Here is a 26,467-nt window from a genome sequence, read left to right as displayed (position 1 = left end):
AAGTCTGTTGTCAACCGATAGGTATTTACGAGAGCAATACATTTCAGTTAAAATTTGTTTAAAGTAAGCGTGGCATATTCGCGTCGCAAAGGAATCTAAATCTGAAATGTCAACTCTCTAGCTCTTATAGTTTACGAGATCACGGCGTTCACACGGACGGACGGACATGGCTAGATCGACTCAGCTATTGATCCTGATCAAGAATACATATATATACTTTATGGGGTCTGAAACGCTTTTTTCCTCCTGTTACATATTTTTTTCACAATAGAATACGAGTAAGGGATATAAAAATCACGTCACCACGACAAGATTACAATCCATGAGGGCGAGTGACATTTTTAGAATACGAGTAAGGGGTATAAAGATCACGTCACCACGACAGGATTACAATCCATGAGGGCGATTGACATTTTTATTTACTAGAATATTGCACTTGGCGATTATAAAATTGTTCTAACTGCGTAGATTTAAAAAATCTAGATATTATACAATTAAACAAGTTATATAAAATGAATAACGTAATTATTACAAAATAACATATCTCGAGTTTTATGAGGATTTCAGTGGCGGATCCTGGATTTCGTTGTGTGAAGAAGGGGGTTTCTCAGAACATATTTGTTGCATACTTTTTTAATGCCATAATGGCTTTCATTTCCACCAGAGAGGGGAGATTTATCCCCGAAATTTGATTATAAATGTCTGACCATCCATTAAAATGTTATAAGTTAGTTGCTGCTGGCATATCTCCATATCCCTCCCACTCCCCTTAGCTGACTTACAATTATGTTATGTCGACTATGGCGCTCTCTCTTATTTTTAATTTGAAACAGAGTAACTGGTATCTAAAGTCAAAGCAGCAGACAAAAGCTCTTCTTCTTGTTTTGACATTAATTTTCTGATCCTTTCTAGCTATATGATATAGTAGTCCGATTTTCATAATATTTAATACGTAAATCTCAAATATTAAAACAATTATATATACCGGAAGTTGAAGATCAAAAATAACGAAGCAATAATTATTTTCCTTTTGTTTTCCCATAGATTATCAGATCGTTTCTATGGCATATAATAAAAACGACTAATTTTTCTAAAATTTAATTCGAAATTTTGAAATTTAAAAAAATGATAGTCTTAAGAGAAAAGATAGGAATAGATAGGAAGGACTAGAGATAAGATAGGAAGGAAATATTTAATACAAACTCCAAAGATATAATTACAACCTTTTTATACCCCTTACTTGTAGAGTAAGAGCGTATACCAGATTCGTCGGAAAGTATGTAACAGGCACAAGGAAGCGTTTCCGACTCCATAAAGTATATATATTCTTGATCAGAATCTCTAAACGAGTTGATCTAGCCATGTCCATCTGTCTGTCTGACCGTCTGTATGTATGAACGCTGAGGTACAGGAAACTATATGAGCGAGAGTGTTGGGACTTGGTATGCTGATTCTTGGGCATCCTGAAGCATCTAACACCCTAGTGAAAAAATCAGAGTTGCTTTAAGCATATCTCCATCCCCCTCGCACTCCCTTAAGCTGAGCAACGGGTATCTAACAGTCGAGGCCATCGACTATAGCGTTTTCTCTCGTTTTTCATTATTTTTCCGATCATTCCTATGGGAGCTATAGGACTTTTGCCTTAGAAAGATGGTAAAAGTAAGTCCAAATGGGCTTAAGAGTGGAATGGCAGAGCAAAACCTTAAAAACCAGACACAGTGGTGATTGTGAGATTATAATACAGCGGATGCTGCTAGCTTTCAGTTTGAGATGTGCCTCCGCCAGGCTAGACGAGATAGGTTACATCGCTTGCTTGGGGGATCTGCTTACTATTAAAGGTTAGCGTGTGGCACGATTGTCTCTAAGGGAAAACGGTATACATACGTTTACACTTTTGTTCGTTGAATATAATTCGCCAGTCTATAAGCCATTATTCAACTGCTGCCAGTTGGGTTCTTGCGCTAGTTGGCACCTCGACCGACTTAGGGTCGCGGTGTAGTCAGCAAATGTGGACATAGGCAGCCTCTCGTGTATAGGACAAACAGAATAGGCCCCGGTGCGCTACCTTGTGGAGCACGAGCTTCGATATTGTACTCGCCAAATGTGGTTGTATTGCATATCGCTGCGAAGACTCTGTTGTAGAGGTACGACTCAGGTAACTTACGGGTGTTTTCTGGCAGTATTGTTTGGATTTTAAGCATAGGATCTTCAGGCCACACTCAGCTTTACGAATTTCTGATGATATCCCGTTACCATCAGGTATATGGCTTTATTTTATTCGAATAGGAGTGATTGTTTCGATCATAAAGCTTAAATTTGGATAAGCCCTCCACAAGATATGCTTTGTACTAGTTGTCAATAGTTCTCAATGTACCGGCGCAGAGCAATCTCTTCTTCTGCTTTAATGTTTTGATAAGTCTGCATTTGGCCTTTTAATCAGTTGCTATGATTGCCAAGGCCGTCGCAGACATTGAACATTACCAAACAAGCTGTTCGATTCGCAGATTACGTTTGTGTTGGTTGCATTGAAACTCGACATTTGCGGAGTTGAGATTTTTGCTGCTGGGACGAGTACAAATTCTAAGGCATCAGCAAAGCAGTCGATGTCGTCATCGATATACATCTGTGGGGTTAGATCAATATAGGAACTTACATTCTTATTTTACACCCTGGTGCATAACTACACACTGAAAGATTATAGACAACATTTTAGGTCATGCATGATCTAAAAAATTAAAAATGGACTAAAAGTTCATTTTTAGGTTATGCACTGCCTAAGAATTCAAAATTTTTGACTTTTTGCCCTACTACCTAATAATTTAGTCCAGCGTGGACCCTAAAACTATTCATTTTACCTAACAATATTTCACAGCTAAAAACCTTTTGAACTAAATATGTCTGTTATATTTGGATGTTGGCGCTAACCAAATAATAAGTGTATTGGGATTACTCGTGCAGAGGCATTATTAAAGAAACCAACGTCTCGATTTGTGGTCGGATTTATTTTGAAATTTTTATGACGCTTTACAGTCACTAAATTGTTAAAAGACTCAAAATTTTTAAAGTTTTCCGAGTTGTAGCTTACATATACTCAATGTAATCTGTTCATTTATTCGACAAAATTTAAGGGTGACATAACTTAACTAAACAAAATCATATATTGCCTACACTGGTCGGCATATGTATTTTGACAAAACAAAAGTTAAATATACTCATTATTTGAATTTACTTCTTGTAAACTATTGACATCAATGGAAGGTAATTTAAATGCCGTTTGAATGATACAATACATTTCTTAACCCATTCAGTATTTATTGAAAAGGACGAATTTGTGTAAATCTACTTAAAAAATTTTTTTTTTAACTTTTTTCCTCGACTTGAAAACTCAAATTTTTTGATGCAAAAAGTTTCTTCAAACAAAAATAATAGTAACTGCAAAAATTATGCTTAAAAATTTTACCTAAAATGTATTGGTTTCGTTAGTACCTATCGATTGACCGAAAAAGTTTGCTACGCCAACTCTAACGCCCAAACACGACCATAATGCTAAACGACCACACGCAAATGACCAAGTGTTGTAATGGCCGCTAGGTGGCGCCTTGCACTCTCGAAAAAAGTCAATTTGCTGCTTACATATCTCCATCTTCCATGCGCACTTTAGCTGAGTAACGGGTATCTTATATAAAGCGTTCTTCCTTGTTTTTTTTAATATTTTCCTATGACACTTTTCTGTTATAAGTTAATTTTAAAAATTTATCTTAGGGCAAACCCGACCATAGCAGTACTTACTTTTTTTTTAATTCAGACCCCCTTACTAAATCCCCGATTGTTTCCAATTCCGCTTTGGAGACCTTCGTCTCGCTCTGACGTGGTCACAGCCGTATGGTATGTTTACTACAGCATGTCAGTGTACATAATGTTTGAGTATGGTTGGGAGAGGGAATTTCGGTAGCGGTTTTTAGAAAAAGTTCGCCTTAAAATCATTTTTTTTTTACATCTTAATTAATGGTGAAGAAGGCCTATATTAATTAAATCCAAGTGTTTTTCGTTTTTCAAAGGCTTATCGATTTTTGTTATATTGGGTCGCAATTAACTGTATCATTTTAGATAGAAAGAGGTGTAGGGAAAGAGGAAACTTCTAAAGTAAAAGTTCGTCCTAAAATGGTTTTTTATTCTGCTCTACAGTGTGACAGTATATGGGGTTGAAAATACCACATTCACAACACCGTCAGAATGGTTTTTTGTTTTTGTTTTTTCAACACTGGTAAAGCTTGGTTTATTAAATGGTTGACCTTTTTTTGATAGCCAATGCAGCTCCTTATTTCTGGCTGAATTATTAGCTTAGGTGCAAGTAATACCGCTTCCAGAATATACGTGGACAGCACCAAGTAAGACTAACTAACTACAAATGGGGATATACACACACAAAAGCCATAAAGCTGAGTTCGTTCTAAAAATGTTTCTTTAAACGAAACACAAAAGTCATATTAAAACGCATTGTCACACTGATTTTTCTTACTTATGGTCCGAAATGAACTTACATATGGGTACACACATGAATTGTACCGATCTCTTTGTGTATGTTGAGTGGGGATGGGCTTTAAGTCTTTCTATAAAACAATTGTCACAACAAGGCGGATACGTAATAAGCAGGTTCTCAGCCACAGTGACATGTTACACTTTGTTCTTCTTATTTATCTAAAAAATTACGTCGGTATTTCATTGTTCCTGACATTTATTATTTGAAAAATAAATAAAACAAGAAACGAAGCTAATTTCGGCAAGCCGAAGTTTCTACACCCTTGCAGTTCGTTCCCGTGGGGGAATTGTATGTACAGAGCTTTCCGATTTTTAGAAAACTAAAAACTAATCACAGAAATTATAAGATAAAGATCCATTTCAATTTACTACCGTATATGTTTACCGAAAATGAAATATAACGGTCTTTGTATTATTTTGACATTTTTATTTATTTTAGTTATTTTTAATTTTTTTTTAATTTTATTCAAAATTCTGAAGTATTAAAAGAATGATATTCCCAAGAGTAGAAGTTAATATGTCAAAAGCCACCGACTTTTGGAAAGCTTGGAATTCCAGTTTCCAGTTTCCAGAATTCCATTCCAGTTTTTCTTTCTTGTTGATGTTTTTGGTTAAAAATATTCCTATCACCATATTAAACGGTATAAAAAAATGATTAGCTTTATATTAAGTTAAACATATAAAAGCAAGGAAGAACGCTATAGTCGAGTGCTTCGACTATCAGATTCCTGTTACTCAGCTAAAGGCACCAAGGGGAAAGAGATATACAAGCAGCACAGCGAGATTCTAGTGCGCCACCTACCCGCGATCTCAATATATGGTTATATGGGTGGCAGACAGTTTTTATGGGTTATATTTCAATAGGTATTGACGAGAGAAAAACATTTTGGGCGGCTTGTGGGCGTTGCACCCTGACATACTTGCTCTGAGCAGGAAGCCCAAGAATCTGCATGGCAAGTCACAACAATCTAGCTCTTATAGTTTCCAAGATCTCAGCGTTCCTACGGACAGACTGGCAGACGGACAGGCGGACAGACGGACGTGGCTAGATCGACTCGGCTAGTGATGCTGATCAAGAATATACATATATACTTTATGGGGTCGGAAACGCTTCCTTCTACCTGATACATTCTTTCCGAAGAATCTAGTATACCCTTTTAGTCTACAAGTAACCGGTATAAAAATGAAAGCTTTTCGAAAAGATAAAATAATAATTCACCCGTGAATAACCTTGCGAATTATCAGTGACGTGTCAGCTGTTACGCGTGACACACCATATAGACATATATATAGATATATGGGATGTCCGCTTTTTCACTCGTGACAGCTAATAAGAAAATTTATCGAAGTCACATCTAATTTCACCAGTGCCACCAGATATACGTATTTGTCGTTAGGATGTCACCTCGTGACATGTCCTTGGTGATTTGCTGTCATCGATAAAAATGGTACAAAAAGCTTATAACATAAAATAAATATTTTATTTGTACACATTTATTTTATAATTCTTATTGCGGTGTTTAATATTTTTGGTTTTTTACTTATTTATCTTGAATTTATTGGATCGGCTTGCGATAACATTTGTTAGGGTCGTCTAATAATACTGAAAATAAATATAAGTTTTTATCATATTTTAGTTATATATTACTTTTGTTCCACGCGCTGCGGTAAAGGGCGAAACAATAAAAACTTTAAATAAAAAATTTACATATTTTAGTTGCTTGTAATTTATTAATTATAGTATCACTTACCTGATTTAAACTTATAAACTTATAAACTTATAAACGCATTTGTAAACGTAAAATTGGCGACCCACTTACAAAACGCTTGTTTTCCGTCGGTTAACGCAGCAAGAACGAGCGATGTCAAGCCTTTTCTCCCACTCCAGTACGCTTTTTTTTTGTTTTGTTTGGCTTTCCTAAGGCGTATTAGCAAGGGGGGAGAATAGCGGAAACACTGAATGTCGACTATGCGAGCGCCGATTAAAGGCACATAGCACTAGATTTTAAGACAAAGAAAGAGAGGGAAGTCGACGAATAACTGCCTCTCTATCTTGCCCAACCGTTTTCGTCGGCAGTCTTCTAAGCTGTGCCGACTTCTCTGCTGACGTTGACAGCGGATAGAGCTTTCGCCTTTAGAGAAAAAACGGAGTGAAGGCTAGTCCTCATTTCCTTCCCCCGCATTTCTAATTATACCCGTTACTCGTAGAGTAAAAGGGTATACTAGATTCGTCGGAAAGTATGTAACAGGCAGAAGGAAGCGTTTCCGACCCCATAAAGTATATATATTCTTGATCAGGATCACTAGCCGAGTGGATCTAGCCATGTCCGTCTGTCCGTCTGACCGTCTGTCCGTCTGTCTGTCTGTCCGGATGAACGCTGAGATCTCGGAAACTATAAGAGCTAGGCTATTGAGATTTGGCGTACAGATTTCTGAGCTTCTTACGCAGCGCAAGTTTTTTTCAGCAGAGTGCCACGCCCACTTTAACGCCCACAAACCGCCCAAAACTGTGGCTCCTACAGTTTTGATGCTAGAGAAAAATTTTTAACTGAAATGTATTGCTCTCGGCAATACCTATCGATTGACCCAAAAAAAAAAGTTTGCCACGCCCACTTTAACGCCCACAAACTTCAAAAAATCGTAAATATGAACGTGAATATCTCGGAAACTATCAAAGATAGAGAATTGGAATCTCAGATTTAGATTCCGTAGCCTTGTACGGAGCGCAAGTTTGTTACGCAAATATGCCACGCCCACTCTAACGCCCACAAACCGCCCAAGCCTGTGGCGCCCACAATTTTCATGCTAGATAAAAAACTGAAATGTATTGGTCTCGTCAATACCTATCGATTGATCAAAGAAAAAAATTTGCCACGCCCACTCTAACGCCCATAACGCTTAAATCTGTCTACCGCCGCTAGGTGGCTTATTTCAATCTCGCTTTGCTGCTTGCATATCTCCATTTCCTTTTGGTCTCTTTAGCTGAGTAACGGGTATCTAATAGTCGAAGTACTCGTTCTTTCTTGTTTATAACTACAGTTGCCAAAACGAGTTCGTAACGAGAAGCATGTTAAACGGTTCTCAACTAATGAGAAAACCTTGCCGTTCGGCGAAAAACGTATTATCCCAACAAGATGATCTTATTGTCTTTATTCTTAATAATGCTGTAACAACATTAGCTATTACAACATTAGTTTCTATTCTTTCTATCAATTTGGTTAACATTTGTGCATTTGGTCTTAGCCAGCGTCACCGAATTCTTAAACACGAATATTACCACATTAATCAATAGTGAACACTCAACAAATAATTGGCTGAAAATATTATTTTTTTTTTACACTTTTTTTGGGTTGATACTTGGATTACCCAAAAATAATACTCTAAAATATAGAAAATATAAAATTTTCTGTGTAAAATTCACCATAGAACTGCATTTTCTAGCCACTTTTTCTAAAAAATATAGATAACGCCTTTTTCCATAATTAACTATAAAGTTTTCTAATTTATTCTGCCTTTTTTTTATTCAAGGGTGAAAATCGCCTTTTAGGAAAAAATTCTTAACTTAAAAAGAGTTTGTTGATTGTAGGAATATAGTTTTTTTTGCTAAAAAACAGAAAAATAGTTTAGCAATCTAGAAATTTTTTACAACACTCACAATCAAAAATCGCCATGACTCTTGAAAATCGCCATACTTTGAAAACCTTTTTAAGATTCATAACAAAATTGTATTTTAATTTTGATAAACCTTTTGATTTAATTTGAAACATTAAGTCACTGGTGTAATACTATCAAACAAAATCACTTCTTAATGAGGCAAATCGTCGTGACGCTCGCCCCTTCAACATACAAAACTACTGTAATCAAATTTTGTGACGATATCAACTAAATAAATACACAGGATGATTTAGTTGTTCTGAACTGGTAAAAGTGGACATTTTTGTTGATTAACAACTTTCAAGCGTATCTTTTTACAACAATGTGTTGTGCGTAAAAAGTTATATATATAGTTATTATATACAGTCTAAAGTTTAAACTGAAATCGTTAGAGCCGTTTTTGAAAAGTAAGAAAAAAAAAACCCTAGAAACGTCATAAGAAAAACTTTTCCACATAATTTTTAAAGTATGGCATATAGACAAATCATTCTGGAATGGCGTACACAACATTTCCAAATACCTTTCCAACGACATTAGGACAAGGCAAGACTTCCCAAGTAGTTCACAAGTTACGGCGTACGAAACGTTGCTGTTATCGCTGTTTCCCCCCAATCTAGCGAGTTTTTCCAAAGGTGGTAGAACTAAAGTTTCTTACATTAAGCATTTTTCATTTTAAATTTTGAGGACCCTTAAACAACGTAAGGGGACAATTGGACCATCACAGTAGATTTTCATTTGTTTGTGCATATGTATATAGTAGTCGCCTTCGCACACTCTCCTGGTGCGCTTCGTCACTATGTGGACTGCCGTCCAAAGTGATTTAACCATAATAAGACATTACGATTTTTACGATATTTATATGAATCAATATATATTCACGAACAACAATCAATGGACAAATAGGGGGAATAACTAAAAGAGAGCCAGATCATATTAATAAACAAGGAAGAACGTTATAGTCGAGTACCTCGACTATTAGATACCCGTTACTCAGCTAAAGGGACCAAAGGGAAAGGGAGATATGCAAGCAGCAAAGCGAGACTGAAATGCGCCACCTACCGGCGGTAGACAGACTTAAGCGTTCTGGGCGTTAGAGTGGGCGTGGCAATTTTTTTTTTTGATCAATCGATAGATATTGACGAGACCAATACATTTCAGTCAACATTTTATATCTAGTATGAAAATTGTGGGCGCCACAGGCTTGGGCGGTTTGTGGGCGTTAGAATGGGCTTGGCATATTTGCGTGACAAACTTGCGCTCCGTACAAGGCTACGGAATCTAAATCTGAGATCTCAATTCTCTGTCTTTGAAAGTTTCCGAGATATTCACGTTCATACTTACGATTTTTTGAAGTTTGTGGGCGCCTTGTGGGCGTTAAAGTGGGCGTGGCAAACTTTTTTTGGGTCAATCGATAGGTATTGCCCAGAGCAACACATTTCAGTTAAAATTTTTTCTCTAGCATCAAAACTGTAGGAGCCACAGTTTTGGGCGGTTTGTGGGCGTAAGAGTGGGCGTGGCACTCTGCTAAAACAAACTTGCGCTGTGTAAGAAGCTCAGGAATCTGCACGCCAAATCTCAATAGCCTAGCTGTTATAGCTCTTGGTCCTAGCTCTTGGTCGCCCGCGAAGTCGAACCCCTTGCCTCACACATTCACATTTTGTTCTCTTGGGTTCTTGGCTCATACTCTAATTATACCAGTTACTCGTAGAGTAAAGGGTATACTAGATTCGTCGGAAAGTATGTATGTAACAGGCAGAAGGAAGCGTTTCCGACCCCATAAAGTATATACATATATTCTTGATCAGGATCACTAGCCGAGTCGATCTAGCCATGTCCGTCTGTCCTTCTGTCTGTCCTTCTGTCTGTCAGGATGAACGCTGAGATCTCGGAAACTATGAGCTAGGCTATTGAGATTTGTCATGCAGATTCCTGAGCTTCTTACGCAGCGCAAGTTTATTTCAGCACACGCCCACTCTTACGCCCACAAACCTCCCAAAACTGTGGCTCCTACAGTTTTGATGCTAGAATAAAAATTTTAGCTGAAATGTGTTGTTCTCATCAGTACCTATCGATTGACCCAAAAAAAGTTTGCCACAACCTTTTTAACGCCCACAAACCGCCCACAAACTTCAAAAAATCGTAAATATGAACGTGGATATATAGGAAACTATCAAAGATAGAGAATTGAGATCTCAGATTTAGATTTCGTAGCCTTGTACGCAGCGCAAGTTTGTTACGCGAATATGCCACGCCCAGTCTTACGCCCACAAACCGCCCAAACCTATGACGCCCACAATTTTCATACTAGATACAAAATTTAAACTGAAATGTATTGGTCTCGTCAATACATATCGATTGATCCAAAAAAAAAATTGCCAAGCCCACTCTAACGCCCATAACGCTTAAATCTATCTACCGCCGGTAGGTGGCGCATTTTTATATCGCTTTGCTGCTAGCATATCTCAATTTCCCTTTGGTCCCTTTAGCTGAGTAACGGGTATCTGACAGTCGAGGTACTCGACTACAGCGTTTGTCCTTGTTTATTAATCAATAATATATTATAACTTTTTAATGAATTTTCCGATTTGAATAAAAAATAAAAAAATAAAAATAAAAACTAAATCCTATTTGAATTTTAACAAAATATTAAAAGTGTGGGAGCTAGACAAGTTTTAGCGTTACAAACAAAATTTCGCTGCGCATGAAGCCCAAGAATCTGTAGCCTAGTGGCAACATTCTAGCTTTTAAAGTTTCCGAGATCTTAGTGTTCACACGGACAGACGGAAACGCTTTCTTCTACCTGGTACATCCTTTAGGACGGATCTAGTGTTAAGTTAAGAAGTATTAGAGCAGTGAAGTTTAAAAACAAGACAGAATGCTATAGTCGAGTGTCTTGACCCGTTACTCAGCTTTTAAATTGAAAAATGATTAAAATCAAGTTAAAATGTTAAGATGACCGCTTTAAAATTGGAATACTCTTTGAAAAAATCGCAATAGGCACACGGGTTTCGCAATACGAGAGTTAGTCGTAGACTAATGGGAAAACATAGCGCTGTTACGTGCACAAATTTTCAGTCCTTTGACTGCCTTTTAGTGCTTCGGGTAACTGGGTGCACTGGGTAAACGATCTTCCTTATCTTTCTTTTTCGCTTATGTGAATGCACTGCAGGCCAGAACAGAGAGAGGGGTTCCCATCAATACCTATCGATTGACCTAAAAGAAGTATGCCACGCCCACTTTAACGCCCACAAACCGTCCACAAGCTTCAAAAAATCGTAAATATGAGCGCGGATATCTCGGAAAGATAAAGATTCGGAATTTCAGATTTAGAGTCCGTAGCCTTGTGCGCAGCGCAATTTTTTTACGCGAATATGCCACGCCCACTTCAACGTCCACAAGCCGCCCAAATCTGTTGCGCCCACACTTTTCATGCTAGATAAACAATTTTAACTGAAGTGTATTAGTCTCAGCAATATATCACTTTAACGCCCACAAGCCGCCCACAAACTTCAAAAAATCGTAAATATGAACGTGGATATCTCGGAAACTAACAAATAACCAATTTGCTACGCCCACTCTTACGCCCAAAAACCACCCAAACCTATGACGCCCACAATTTTCATGCTAGATAAAAAATTGTAACTGAAATGTATTGGTCTCGTCAATACCTATCGATTGATCAAAAAAAAGTTTGCCGCGCCCACTCTAAGGCCCATAACGCATAAATCTGCATACCGCCGGTAGGTGGCGCATTTCAATCTCGCTTTGCTGCTAACATATCTCAATTTCCCTTTGGTCCCTTTGGCTGAGTAACGGGTATCTGATAGTCGAGGTACTCGACTATAGCGTTCTTCCTTGTTTTATCTGTAAACTTAGTGCTATCGACTCGGATGCTCATCGAGGCTTCGAGCTGTGGAAATGCACTCGCGGGCTTAAGCAACAGGCTCTCCAAAAGTTTCCTTTGCTTTGTTCGGACGGTATTTGGGAAAATAAAGGTGATAAAATAGCTAAGAAATTCGGTGATTCTTTGGAAAACTTCTGCCTATTAATGCAGAAGAAGGTAAAGACCAAATTAAGCGACTAAAGCCGAACAAGGCCCCTGGGCATGACAGTGTTGACGGGAAAGTGGCTAAAGCTCTGCCAGTAGCAGCTATTTCGTTCCTTACGCGTATCTTCAATGCTATAATTTGAGACGATAAAGTATTGTTGCGGAGTATTTTTAGATGGCAAGAAAGACTTTGATCGAGTCTGGCATTGCGTCTTACTCTTTAAGCCTAAGCCCATTCTTTCCCCGACCCACTTCGATCTCCTCCGCTCATTTCTAATTGGTAGAACCTTCCGTGCGGATTTTAGAGGATCTAAGTCTGCTTCAAGGCCTATACTTGCTGTGGTACCTTAATATATATATACCATATTCACCTCGGACCTTCCTTCGCCCATAAGCAGGAATGTTCTAATAGCTTTTTATGCAGATGACACTGCATTCAGGCTTAACACTAATCGCCTCACCCTGGACGGGACTTTTATAAAGCACTCCTACACGGTTAAGTACCTTGGACGTACTCTGGACAGGCGGCTTACCTGGAAGGAGCACATTGTGACTACCTGTGCTTACACAAGGCAAGTTGCGAAGAAAATGAGATGGCTCCTTCGTCCAGGCAGTGGACTGTCGATCATGGCAAAACTCGGCTCTTCAAAGCTATTTTAATGCCTAGTCTATATTGGGGTATACACTTTTGGGGCTCTACCTGTAACACGTATATAAAAAAAAATTAATTCGTGCCAAGCCAACATTTTACGACAAATGATTAACGCCCTATGCTATACAAGAAACACTAACATTGAGAGATCTGAAAATTGGTTCTGATTGTACATTTATCACTAACACTGCCACTCGCTACAGATCAAGACTAGTCTCTCACACAAACAGACTTGCTCTCTTACGTTCCAGACCTATTAACAAAAGAAGACTAAAAAGAGTGCACCTATCAGACAATTGGATACTTGGACGGCCCGCAAGTGGTAGACTCATTCCAGACTTAGACGCATAGACTTCCACTCTGCCCAATTTTTGTGATGCTCTGTTTTTTTATTGCACAACATCTTGAATTTACTAGGGTGAATATGAATGTGAAAACACACATAAATAAAACTTATTGTTCGCTTAGTAAAAAAAATCCAAGGAAACAATTTTCTTGCTTAATTATACCCGGTACTCGTAGAGTAGATTCATCGGAAAGCATGCAACAGGTAGAAAGAAGCGTTTCCGATCCCATAAAGTATATATATTCTTGATCAGGATCGCTAGCCGAGTCGATTTAGCCATGTCCGTCTGTCCGCCTGTCCGTATAAACGCTGAGATATCGAAAACTATAAGAGCTAGAATGTTGGGATTTTGCAGTAAAGTAAAGCGCAAGTTTGTTTCAGCAGGGATCCACGCCCACTCAAATGCCCACACTCGCACATAACGCTAAAACCCGTCTAGCGGCCACATTTTTTAGAATTTTTTGAAAATTATATACATATTCTTAAACAGCATCACTAGCCGAGTCGATCTAGTCATGTCCGTTTGTCCGTCTGTCCGTGTGAACGCTGTGATCTCGGAAACTATAAGAGTTAGAGAATTGAGATTTCAGATGTAGATTCCTTAGCTTCTTACGCAGCGCAAGCACGGCTAATCAAACGCCCATAAGCCACCTAACGGCTTCTACAGTTTTGAGGTCAGAAAAAAAGTAAACTGAAATGTTTTGCTGTCGTAAATACCTATCGATTGACTTAAAAAAGTTTGCCACGCCCACTCTTACGCCCAAAAAGCTTAAATCTGCCATTAGTAACGGATATCTGATAGTCGAGGCACTCAACTTTAGCGTTCTTGTTCTCCCCTTGCAGAGGGTATAATGATTTTAGTCAGAAGATTGCAAAGCAGTGAAGGAGCCGTTTCCGACCACATAGAATGTATGTATTCTTAATTAACATCACGAGACGAGTCGATCTAGCCATGTTCGTCTGTTCCCGTCTGTCCGATTCTACGCAAACTAGTCTACAAGGTCAAAAGCTATCGGCATAAAGTCTTCCCAAAAGTCTTATTTCTATAACAGGTAGTATATAAGTCAGAACGAGCCGGATCGGACATCTATATCTTATAGCTCCGAGGAGAATAATCGGAAAAATAATGAAAAACATTTTTTTTATCAGATGGTGTGACGTTTTGAGAGGGATCTTTAAGCACCTGCTTTGAGCTGGGTATAAAACGGTGGAGAAGCGACTGCTAATTTTTATTTTAAACGTCTGAAAAAACGCTCGTTTTACTCTTTTCTTTTAAATAAATCAACACATTTGGAAAACAAATTTAATTTAAAAAGTACATTTACATTTTTGGAAAATATTCTAGAATTTAGGTTAAAGCGGCTTTGCTCTTTTTAACTTCGGTTATTTAAGCCGATTTTAGTTTTCAAATTTATATGAGTAATGTATCATTTCTTTTTGAATTGAGAAGCATATAATTTCAAAGACCCGAGATTTAATAATGAAGCCGTTGCTCAAAGATTATATTTATTTCATTTATGTTCAAAGTTTCAATTCATAATTTTTTTCCCACATTTAGAGAGTTAAATTTCCCGAAACTCCAGGAATTCGATATGGTATTACCGTTAATGCGTCGGACATTCAATTAAAGTTAACTTAATTGACTGTGATTCTATGTTTTTCTGATTGTTATCCACGCTTAATTGATTATCATAAACGTTCCTCTTTTTCTTCTGCTCCCTTGTAGCTGGGTCATTACCTATAACTAGGGAACGCTGTAAATGTTTATTAAGCATCATTTCATTATGCGGGTTGACGGTTTCAAAATGCGTTTGTCTCAATTGACCCCGGACTCTGACTTTCTGTATCCCACAATCTTCGTCTGCATATGCGTTTTCATTTCGTTTTATAGCTATATTTATACACTCAAAATAAAATTAGTCCTCTATTATAGAAAGTCGACATAAAGATTATTTTTTCTAAAGACAAAAAAAAAATTTCCTTGTATGTTTAGCGAAAACGAAATATAACGAAATTGATCAGGATCACTAGCCGAGTTGATCTAGCCATGCCCGTCTGTCCGTATAAACGCTGAGATCTCGAAAAATGTCAGAGCTACAATGTTAGAATTAAGCATATCGATTCTTCGGCTTCCTGAGCAGCGCAATGTCTAGCGTTCCAATTATTGAAGATTTTTTAGCTTAAATTAAAATTAGTTTTATTGACAGGTATTCGTCTAATTCTTGGTCACATAGAGAATCGCTGAGGCGAACAGCTGATTGGCATAAGCAACCAGTATCCGAAGGGAGAGGACGTGTAAATTCATTTGCTCCAAAAAAATGGAAAAGAACGCAAAACTAAATACAATTTGAGCGCTAGCATGTGGAATTTCTTCAGCGCCAAATTATTATTTCATTGCTATTAGCAAACTGATCAAAGATGAGATTTCCATACAGGCAAGAAAATTGAATAGGGACTAACAGTGCACAATGGGCAATTTTACCCCTTTTTGGCCAAAAGTCGTTAGATATTTTTTTTAATAACTAGGAGTCATCGCTGTTAAATCGCCTATTTTTCTTTAAAGTAAAAATTGTCATCAGGTGTAAAAGTAAACAAAACAGTTCAGTTTTTGAGATAAAGTCCAATCAGAGGGGATTGTAACTTGTGTTTGTGACCTTGATATTGTATTTATTGATCTCGTATAGTCGTATGTAAGTTCTAACTTCAAAAAAACTAAAAACTTGTATTGAATTTTAATTTTTAATTTTTTTCTTGTAAAGTTTTAAATTCTCATTAAACTCACTTAGTATAAAAGTGAAGTTTTGTGGACTTTTTCTGAAATTTAATTTTTAAGACCTCTACCTTAAAATGCATAATTCCCGTATTTTTTCTTGTAAATTTCAGTTTCGATGTAATCTTACAAAAAAAGTATTTATTTTGGTTATTAAATATTTAAAAACTGTGTTTCAATACACTTTTACTTATTTAACGTTGATATAAGGTTTTTGTTTAGTTTTGTATTAAGAATTATAATGGTAATTGCGTTTTTCTTTCTTTCATTTAAACAATTTTTGACCTATAATGTCAATCGCTTAACCCATGTGTTAATCGACAAGAAAAAAAACAACAATCCGATGATTTTTATTGAACAATACGAGAAAAGCACAATTTGTTTGATTAGTTCAGACGTATAAAAGCTTTTCATATGCTTGACTGATTACTGGCTTGGGCCAACTAATTACACTGTTACTTACTTACATTTACATTTGCTTCTTAATTTCGATGTGGATTCTGGAAGATCTTATTAGATTTATAGCTACATACATAGGTTCGACTTACACTATTGTTGTAGGAATTGCATAAAAATGTTTTTTGTTATAGAAACTGCTTACAAAAGTTCTTTTTTCTGCACTGTGCTTCTTTATATGTGTATATGTCGACCTACGGTCACCCAGTACCTATATATGTCCCTATCTTGCTCGACCTGTCTGTGACTATGTCTATGTCTCTATCAACTTATGCCGCTCAATCGATTGATATTATGAGTGTTTTTGTAAATGCCTTTTCCCGTTGGGTTTGGTCAGCTTTTATTGTTTCAATTTGTGACTTTAAGTCGGTCCATCCCATCTTGTTTTTGGCACGGGGTCCCAACTCAGGTGCTCTGCACAAAAAAAAATTCACTTGTAAAATGAGAAGCCAAATGATGGCGATGATCTAAACTTAAAGCTCAAAATCAAATTAAAATTCCTAACACTTTCCGTAAACTTTTATAAATTTAAAATAGTTTTTAAGCATTTCATTATATTTTTAAATCGAAATTTAAAAGTTTTTGTTATTTTATAAAAGTCATATTGACACCCCATCGATAAATTTATAAAAGCTATTTTCGTAATATCAATAATAATGACAAAAGTTAATATACCCTCTAAAAAAGTACACAAACTAAAAAGATTTTTTAATATTTAGTTGTATGGCAGTATCATTTTAATTAGCTTCAAATCCCAAAAATTGATTAAATCTTCACTTTCGATAGATTACCTATAAATTGTTTAATCGTTTATATGGCAACTAAATGATATAGTCGTCCGATTTTGATACAATTTAAAATTCATTGATGAAATTGTACATCATATATCTCTGTGTTCATGTATGCATTTTGACATCTTAGTTAAAATGGGAGATATATAAATAGGAACTACAAGCTACTATTGACTTGGAATTTAATCTCCGATTTTTTTCTGTGTTGATGGGCTTTTAATTTTTCGCTTGAGGATCTGTTTTTAGCACTTGACATAATTTTCGGTTTTAATTTCAGTTCGAGCTTCGGATGGGGTTTCAGCGTGCGGCTTCAGCTTTGTTGTTTTGCAATTAAATTTGATGACATCAAAGGCGTATTTATCGTTTCCGCTGCCGATCGTCGCATACTTGATCGATAATCAAGCACATCGTATCATAGATAATAAGACAGTGAGGCTTCGGCTTCTGTTTCGGTTCTAATTCGGCTTATGTTACGGCCCAACAGATGTATCTGTATCTGTCGCCTGTTGCTCTGGTTGCATCTGTATTGGTATCTCGTGTAATTGTGCCTGTATCTCGTGCAGTTCCCATTACGGTTCATGTTTTGATTCGATTCCTGGGGTGAGGGGTACGGGGTACTGGGTGTCAGGTTCTAGGTTCAAATCGCCAGTCTTGTGGTCTTTCTTGCAGCTCTGCTGGTTTAGTTCATTACCGACGCTTGAGACTCCGACTTGTGATAGACAGAAAAAGAAAGACGAGGCTCTCGGGAAAATTCGGCGATTCGGAGACTCTTGTTCCCCCATTGATTGAAATTCATTTTTGTGGGGTTAAACATTGTGGCGTTAGCAGCATGAAAAGTGCGCAAAACAAGTGAAATTTATACCTTTTCAAATATTAACTATACATACCCTTAAAAAAATAGATTATATATACAAATCTTATAAAGAAGCTCCAAAACGTATATTTTGAAATCATTTATGAGTTATCTATAATCAGTAATAAAATAAAACTCAGAACTATTATTATCATTTGAAACTGTGTTGCGAAATACGTTAAGGCCCTAATTCTCAAAGTTTTGTTAACTTTTGTCATTGTGTTTAATTCCGAAACTGCGGAAAAAAAAATTATTTTTCAATAATATAGGAGGTTGCATCTACTTAAAAACTATTAACTGAAACAATAGTTCTATTTACACTGAAAACGACAATTTTAGAACAAATTTTCCATGGAACTGTATTATAACAGAAACTGTACAGATTTTTCGTTCGTAAAATATGTAACTTCTGACATAAAATAAACTAAATAAAATATTCGACCCTGAGAGTGTTAGTAAAAACCCAAAAAAATTATTTGTGTTTGTAAGAACGTTCTTTATTGAAGAGATTACTTAATAAAAGAGATGAGAAAAGAAAATCAAATGGAAACTTATTTGGTAAATACAAGTTTAAGAATTTTAAACCTGAATTATTGATCCTGGGATTATTTTTTTTAAGTTAATATGCATAAAAAGATACTTAAGAGGTCAAATCTTTTACTTTGTGAACTGTATATATGTATAATAAGAAAAAAGATGCAAATGTGTACCTTTTTATTACCCATTTGCGAAGCTTAGTGACTTTAAAATTAGCAAATTACCTATGTATATTATTATGCTCTACGTTGTAAGAGGATTAGACTGGTATGAAATTAATTAGAAAACTTAATTAGGACTACGTACGATATTTAAGTATACTACAAAATTAAGTTATAGATGGTTAAGTTATAAAATTATGAATAAAAATTAAACACCCTACAAATTGCGATCAAGTTAACCATCAATAACATACATTTTATATTGTAATATCTCGCAGATATCAATTGCACTCAGCCCGCCATCGATGATTTCCCCAGAGACCTGTTCTCGGAGGCGCAAAGGCAGTCCGGTGCTGTTGTACTTCATGTTATAGCCAGTTTATATTTATTTGTAGCCTTAGCCGTAGTGTGTGATGAGTACTTTGTGCCAGCAGTTGAGAAAATATGTGCAGGTGGGTCAGCCGGGTTCCTTAGGACTCCTATGAATATTTATATTTTATATATTTTAACCAATTAACTAGCACTCAACATGTCCAATGATGTGGCGGGGGCCACGTTCATGGCTGCGGCCACCTCCGCTCCAGAGCTGTTTGTTAACGTGATAGGCACCTTCATCACGGAGGGCGATATCGGAGTGGGCACGATCGTCGGATCGGCGGTATTTAACATCTTGGCGGTGGCCGCCTGTTGCGGCATCGGAGCTGGAATGGTAGGTGTAGTCCTCTTTCGGTGCCCAAGACGGCTAATCGCATAATCCTCTAATCGTCCCCACACATCCAGACCATACCCCTGGACTGGTGGCCACTGACACGGGACAGCATTGCCTACGGAGTCACAGTGGCCATTCTCATCTGTGTTATGCACGACGAGCGCGTCGAGTGGTACGAGGCACTCATCCTGGTTTCCCTTTACGCCGTCTACCTGGCGGTCATGTATTTCGACAAAACATTCCAAAAGTGCGCCAAAGGTAAGTGTTATTTCTTATTCCAAGCCCCTTGATAATAAATGTCAACTTCAGCCGCAGCAATTTGGGAATATTAAGAAATAATATTTGGTAGTGGCTACGTGCTTTTAAGGGGTTATATACACTTGAACCAGTACAACAAGCAAGATTTCTACGATTTTTATATAAAAACAAATATTTATTATTTTGTGTATTAAAGTACAAAATTTCAATCTTTTTCTGAATTTCAAAATTTTTTGCGACAACATAATTATTTATTTTAATAAGTAGCAAGAAAATTGAAACCAATCGGACTCATAGTTTTTCCGATATCATGTCTACCGTAAAGCCATTTTTTTAAAAACACTGTTGTGATATAACCGCGTTTAAAGTTTCCTGTTTTGGTACCCCGAGTATAAAATGGTATATCTCTGGTTTTAACTATTAAATCGGTATACTATTGATCCAAAAAATTGGTGGTTATTAAAGAATATATTTTTCTTATTGCCGGTTAGTTACAAGGGCTGCTATTTAAGTCTCTGGCCTAGGTCACTTCTACACCCAGAAAAAAATCCGTTCGAAACGTTCAAAAATCAAGCCCGAACGTGGTCAAACAGTGCGTAAGCCCTTTTGGTGACAATTCATGTTCATAAAATTTGACCGAAACTTCTAAAGTTGGGTTTGAGGTACATGCTAGTTTTTCTGGACGCCTGGTAGAGATTTATTTAATTTATTTACATTTGTTTTGGTATTGTTAGAACTTAATGTATTTTGGATATTTTGTTGATTACAAAGACTCTATTTATTATTAAAAGTAAATATAAGCATTAGAAATAATATTTTAATAAAACTTACAATTCAAAACCCTGTTCTCACGGACTCGAACCTACCATGTGTCAAAAGCGGACGCTCTAGCAGCTGGACCACCAAGCGAATTTTTCATATACGGACAATCGGGACACTTGACCTACATACATGTTTTTATGAACGGTGTTAATAATCTAAGAACGGTGTTTTCCCCATTTCTGTATTAGGACCAATTAGCCTTTTTCCATAAAATTTGACCGAAACTTCTAAAGTTGGGTTTGAGGTACATGCTAGTTTTTCTGGACGCCTGGTAGAGATTTATTTAATTTATTTACATTTGTTTTGGTATTGTTAGAACTTAATGTATTTTGGATATTTTGTTGATTACAAAGACTCTATTTATTATTAAAAGTAAATATAAGCATTAGAAATAATATTTTAATAAAACTTACAATTCAAAACCGTCTTCTCACGGACTCGAAACTACCATGTGTCAAAGGCGGACGCTCTAGCAGCTGGACCACCAAGCGAATTTTTCATATACGGACAATCGGGACACTTGACCTACATACATGTTTTTATGAACGGTGTTAATAATCTAAGAACGGTGTTTTCCCCATTTCTGTATTAGGACCAATAAGCCTTTTTCCAAAATAAGTTTGGACTTAGGTTAGGTTAGAGCGGCTGCCGGACTATAGTCTGACACACTTAGACCTATATGGGTCCATTGTGATACCGCATGATCTCGTTTTTCCTTCTCTAGGGTCCCATTTCTTATATGATTCAACCTGTGTTAAGTTGATCAGCATGTCTTCCACCCGGAAGATTTCATCAAAGCGCTTATGTTTTTAAATTAATCTCCGATATTTCGGTAAGATCGTTTATGAAGGGGTTTCCTAAGTGTTTCAGTCTAAGTCTGAAGCAGAGAAGGTGTTCTACCGTTTCCTCTTCTTCTTCATCCCTGCAGCTTCTACAAATGTCATTTTTTGGGGCTTTTAGCCTGCCGGCTTGTGTGCGACATTCTCCTTTCCTGGGAGGAGAGGCATGATGGTGACCTGCCAGGCTAACTCGTCCGCTATGCAGTTGCCTACGATATCCCGGTGACCCGGAACTCATATTAGGCGGCAAGTAAACTGACAAGCCATCTTGTGGAGAGATCTGCGACAGTCTGCTATTGTTCGGGAGTTGGTGTTTGTCGAGTAGATCGATTTAATAGCCGCTTGGCTGTCACTATATATATTTAGGTGTCCTCTTTGGAGGCTTATGGTCCCTAAACAGTTAATTGCTTCCTTTATAGCGTGGACCTCCGCTAAATGACTTTCTGATATTTAATTGTTCGGAGTATACACCTCCGCCAACGTGTTCTTCTGATTCGGAGCCATCTGTATAGAAGCAGATTGCGTCCGTCGTGCCCGGTCGGCCCTGCTCCCATTCCTTTCTACCTGGAATCAGGGCCTTAAAGGGTGTGTGACTGTATTCAAGGGATTTGCACAGATCCGTTTTTTTTCGGAATCGATTTATTATGCTGGAGAATTTTAGCATGGCCATAAAATTGGGTTTTCCACTGTCCGGTATCCCTCAGTTGAATAGCTGCCGATTTGGCCCTTTCCATGCCTGCTAAGTCCAGGCTAGGGAGGTTCGCATTCAGCGCTTCATTCGGGGTGGTTCGAAGGACTCCACTAATACACAAAGCCGCCATTCGCTGTACTTTGTTTAGAGGAGTCAGTATGCAGAGCGTTCACCACAGAGCCACTCCGTATAGTAGGATGGGCTTGACTACCGCTGTGTTTATCCAGTTGACTATTCTAGGGGACATGCCCCATCCTAGCCTGATTGCTTTTTTACAGGAGTAAAGTGCGTGATCTGGCGTGATCGCTAAAGGAGAGATTACAATTGCTTAGAACAGGTGGGTTGAGTTGTGGGATTTTGTATCTATTTGTAAATAGAACAAGTTCCGTTTTTGAGGGACTTACCCGAAGTCCGTTCTTTATCGTCCATTCTGATAGTAATTTTAGTTTAGCGCTCATAAGATCGCAAAGTGTTTGTGGATATTTTCCATTAAATATTATAGCGACATCGTCTGCGTATGCCACTACCTTACAGCTTCCTACCTCCAGAATCCGCAGTTGTTTATTTACTGCGATATTCCACAGGAGGGGTGATGGTACACCTCCTTGCGGGGTGCCTCTGTTCACTAGTCTAGTCTGGGTTGAGGTCCTTAGTGTGGCTGTGACCATTCTGTTTATCAGCAATTTATGGATCAGCCCCACCATTGGCGGCTCAACCCCTAGTTCTGTGAGAGATTCTGTTACAGCTATGGGAAGCACATTATTGAAGGCTCCCTCAATGTCAAGGAAGCCGAACAGTGTGTATTTCTTGATGCTGAGTGAATTATCGATGCTGCTTACCACCAAGTGTAGTGCCGATTCGGTTGACTTACCTTTGATATAAGCGTGTTGTACCTCTGATATTTGTGTCGGATCGATAGTGGCTCTTATGTGTAGGCTTATTATTTTTTCAAAGCTCTTTTGCAGGAATGGTGTTAGACTTATTGGCCTAAAATCCATCGCTGTGGTGTGAGTGGCCTTGCCTTGGTTGGTAGTTCTCCTACCGCCAGGATGTTGTGAAAGAATTTTTTTAGCCAGTTTATAGCTAGTTGTCCTGCTTGTTGGATATGTGCCGGTGTTATCCCGTCCGGCCCGGCGATTTGTATGGTTTGAAACTCTAAATGGACCATTTCATGTTGCGGTCTGATAGGAGATCTAATTCGATACCTTCTCCGGCACTTCTTTCTGGAGGGTGACCTGTTTGTTGGCTCCCTGAAAAATGAGCGTCTTGGAGCGGGTCAAAGGACTCTCTACTGGAGTCTGACCATGATCCATTTGCCTTCCGAAGATAGCCCAAAGGCGCGGCTGTCTTAGAGAGCATTTTCCTGAGCCTTGCGGCATCAGTCGTTTTTTCTATATCAGAGCAGAAAGTCTTCCATGCAGTTTGTTTCGCTCTTCTAATGGCCTTTTTGTAAGAGGCTAGTTCATGCTAGTAGTTCTGCCAGTTAGTGTCCTCATTTCCCGCCTTTGCTCTGTTAAACAGGCCTCTGCAGTTGGTTCTGAGGATTGATAATGGTTGGGTCCCTGTGGGGCATGCAACTTTAAAGGCAATGTTGCATGCTAATGTGAATTTATCTACTGTTCTGTCCAGCTCCTGTGGGTCTGTACTGCTTTCTGGCGGTTCCATGGGGAGGATATTCGTCAGAACTTCTTTGTACCTGTGCCAGTCCGCTCGTCTGCGGTTAGCGAAACTGACCGGCAAGGGCGAGTTAATGGACAATATTGTTTCTATGAATCTATGGTCTGAAAAAGAGTGCGCCTACGAGTGAGTCCAACTTTGGCAAGTTTTGGTTAGGAAGGTAGGGGCATTGCCCCTATTACATAAGAAAAGGTTTGAATTTAGAATAAAATCAAATAGAGACTCATCTCTGTCGATATTGTTTGGGCAACCCCACTGGGTATGATGGGCGTTGGCGTCACAGCCTATTACCAAAGACCATAGAATAACAAGATGCGTAACAGCCATACAACTGAATGTACGGCAAAATTGTTGGTGTGGATTTTCGTGTGGATTTTCGATTTTGCTAGTGTACGTTGTCCGTGTAAAGCTCTTTGGTTGTGTTAGTGGTGAATCATTTCGTGTGGTCTGCTGCAAAAAGGGCTCAATCTCGCATTTAACTAACGCAATTTGTCAAAGGCCTCTAGGCCAGGGGTCTAGTCGCTCAACCGCGGGAATTGCAGGTCGGAGTTCAACCCCGACTGGCAACAATTTTTTTTTATGCAATCGGTTTTTTTTTAAACAATTATTGAAAATGATGAGTGCTATTCACATAAAAAGCTAATGTTAGATAAATTGATTAGTTTTGCTGTACAAAACTTGTAAGTGGCAAGACTCCCCAGACAAATGTAAGAGGAGCAATAAGCTAAATATACTTCGTCATAAATAAATAAATATCTGGGGATCTTTGAACAGTAAAGCTTTAATCTATTTATCGAACATTTGCATTTTATACACATTACGCTTTGATTCAAAGTGAATTGCTTATTGTGTTCATGTTTTTATTGTTATTAGATATTTTATTAAAACCTTTGATATGTAATTTACACAAAATAAAATATATCTATAGGAGCGATTAATTCCTAAAGTCCCAGTTGGTACATCTAAAAAACATAAAAAAAACTTAAAAAAGGTAAGAAAAACTAAAAAAAATAAAAAAAAAACTAAAAAATCTATTTGTGAAAAACTAAAACAAATTAAAAAAACAAAAAATAAATAAAAAAAAACTAAAAAATCTATCAAAAATATTAAAAAAAAAAATTTCAAAAAAGTACAGCTAAAAAAATATTAAAATAAAAAAAATATAAAAAAATATTAAGTTGAATCCAGCCTCAGAGTGGATTCGAACATGGAACTCAAATCCATTATCCACGGATCACCAACATACTCAGAGCGCCACAGCCCGCTTATAAATCGCTTGAGCAATGCGTCTTTTAGATCGATTCCTATTCGTCAACATAATTCAAGAATCGACAATTGAGACAAAAATTGGAAATTGACTTTTTCACAGCGCGGAGTGTCGTGAGCGAGATAGCAAGAGAGAGGGAGAGAGAAGGAAGCAAAGCAACGGCATTCTAAAAGTAGATTCCTATACGTGTAAGGGTTGCTTTGCAAAAATGAGGCCGCCTGTGTACATTTTCTTACTCCTAGTTACGCATCTTGTTATTCTATGGTCTTTGCTATTACCAAACCTTTCCTGAGCTTCTCGCATTCCTCTGCCAGTCCTCTGACCAACGCATCTGGGGTGTTTTTCTTTTCAAAGGCCAAGTAGGCCGAAAGTATCCTTATAGAGCCACTCCAGGCTTACTGCGGTGTTATCTCCGTTACTGTAATTGCGAAGCAGAAATATACTAAGATGCCTTTTGACTAATATGCAGATTCGAATTTTGCCTTCTTTGGGTTCAAGCATAAGCTTGTATTCCTTTGTTCCTAGTCCAGCAACCTTGCCTCCTACTACCCAAGGTTCCTGTACTAGGACTAGTTCGGCTCCGCCTTCGGTCAGGCGAAGCAAAAGTGCAGCAGACGCTGCTTTACTGTGGTGTAGGTTGATTTGTAGAAGTCTTATTAACATATACAGCTGCAACTTTCACCACAGTGACTTCGGCCTCCTCTGTGTCACTCAGGTCCACGTCCTTGATTGCCGGTCCAAGCGCTCGCATCTCTCTGCTCAGCAACGAATCGGTAGAGTACCCGTCCTTCCGCCCACCAGGTGCCTCCAACTTCTCAGCAAGCACCTGCTCGGCTGGGTTACCGGCAGAGCTTCCAGCGACGTTGGAGTCGCCCTTGTATATCTTGTTGTAGATGGCACTAAACCCGAAGTTCAGCACTCCTCGAGCAGTCTCGATTGGAGCACCGCCTGGTTGACATCCCCTTCATGCTCCTCCACCTTGACGACATTCCAGTCCTTCGTGGGGAGGTGCGGGTTGCATTCCTGCAACATGTAGAGGATGTCCTCCGGCGCCTTGATCGCTGCTGGGAGCCAAATCCGAGCTCGGGGCCTACTGGGGACATCACACAAGTCTAGTGCGACAATGTTCGCCCCTTCGTAGACCTCACCGAGCTTGCTCGTCGCCTGTTTGTATAGGTCGGCCGACCGCTGACTATCGCAGGCCACCACCTTGACGCTGCCCTGGTACCAGCCCGCGTCCATGCAGCAGGGCGATGTACCTGGCTTCTCCCGCACCATGCGCAGGCAAATGAGGGAAAGCTGGGACTTCACTGCCTTCCACTTGTTCCTGGTAATGCTGCCTTTGTCTATAAGACCGAGTAAGCCCCGGTCTTTGGTGATTTCGGCGAAAGAGACCG

General features: G+C 38.3%; 1 protein-coding gene across 4 annotated transcripts in view; it reads left to right on the top strand.

Moving 5' to 3' along the window:
* The window catches only part of LOC119556205 (sodium/potassium/calcium exchanger 3-like), an 85,944-nt gene that overhangs the window by 37,166 nt on the left and 22,311 nt on the right, over positions 1-26,467 (top strand). For 3 of the 4 annotated variants that reach the window (XM_037868163.1, XM_037868162.1, XM_037868165.1), the window contains 3 exons: positions 19,086-19,259; positions 19,329-19,516; positions 19,588-19,774. In XM_037868163.1, the coding sequence (XP_037724091.1) occupies positions 19,086-19,259; positions 19,329-19,516; positions 19,588-19,774 (549 nt within the window). Of the gene's footprint in view, positions 1-17,938; positions 18,093-19,085; positions 19,260-19,328; positions 19,517-19,587; positions 19,775-26,467 lie in introns of those variants that run through there. The other variant, XM_037868164.1, reaches the window with a different exon arrangement.

This window comes from Drosophila subpulchrella, chromosome X (genome assembly GCF_014743375.2).
Source record: "Drosophila subpulchrella strain 33 F10 #4 breed RU33 chromosome X, RU_Dsub_v1.1 Primary Assembly, whole genome shotgun sequence".
Taxonomy (NCBI): domain Eukaryota; kingdom Metazoa; phylum Arthropoda; class Insecta; order Diptera; family Drosophilidae; genus Drosophila; species Drosophila subpulchrella.
The sequence above is the reverse complement of the archived record's forward strand: the minus strand, read 5'-3'. Positions and strand labels throughout refer to the sequence as shown.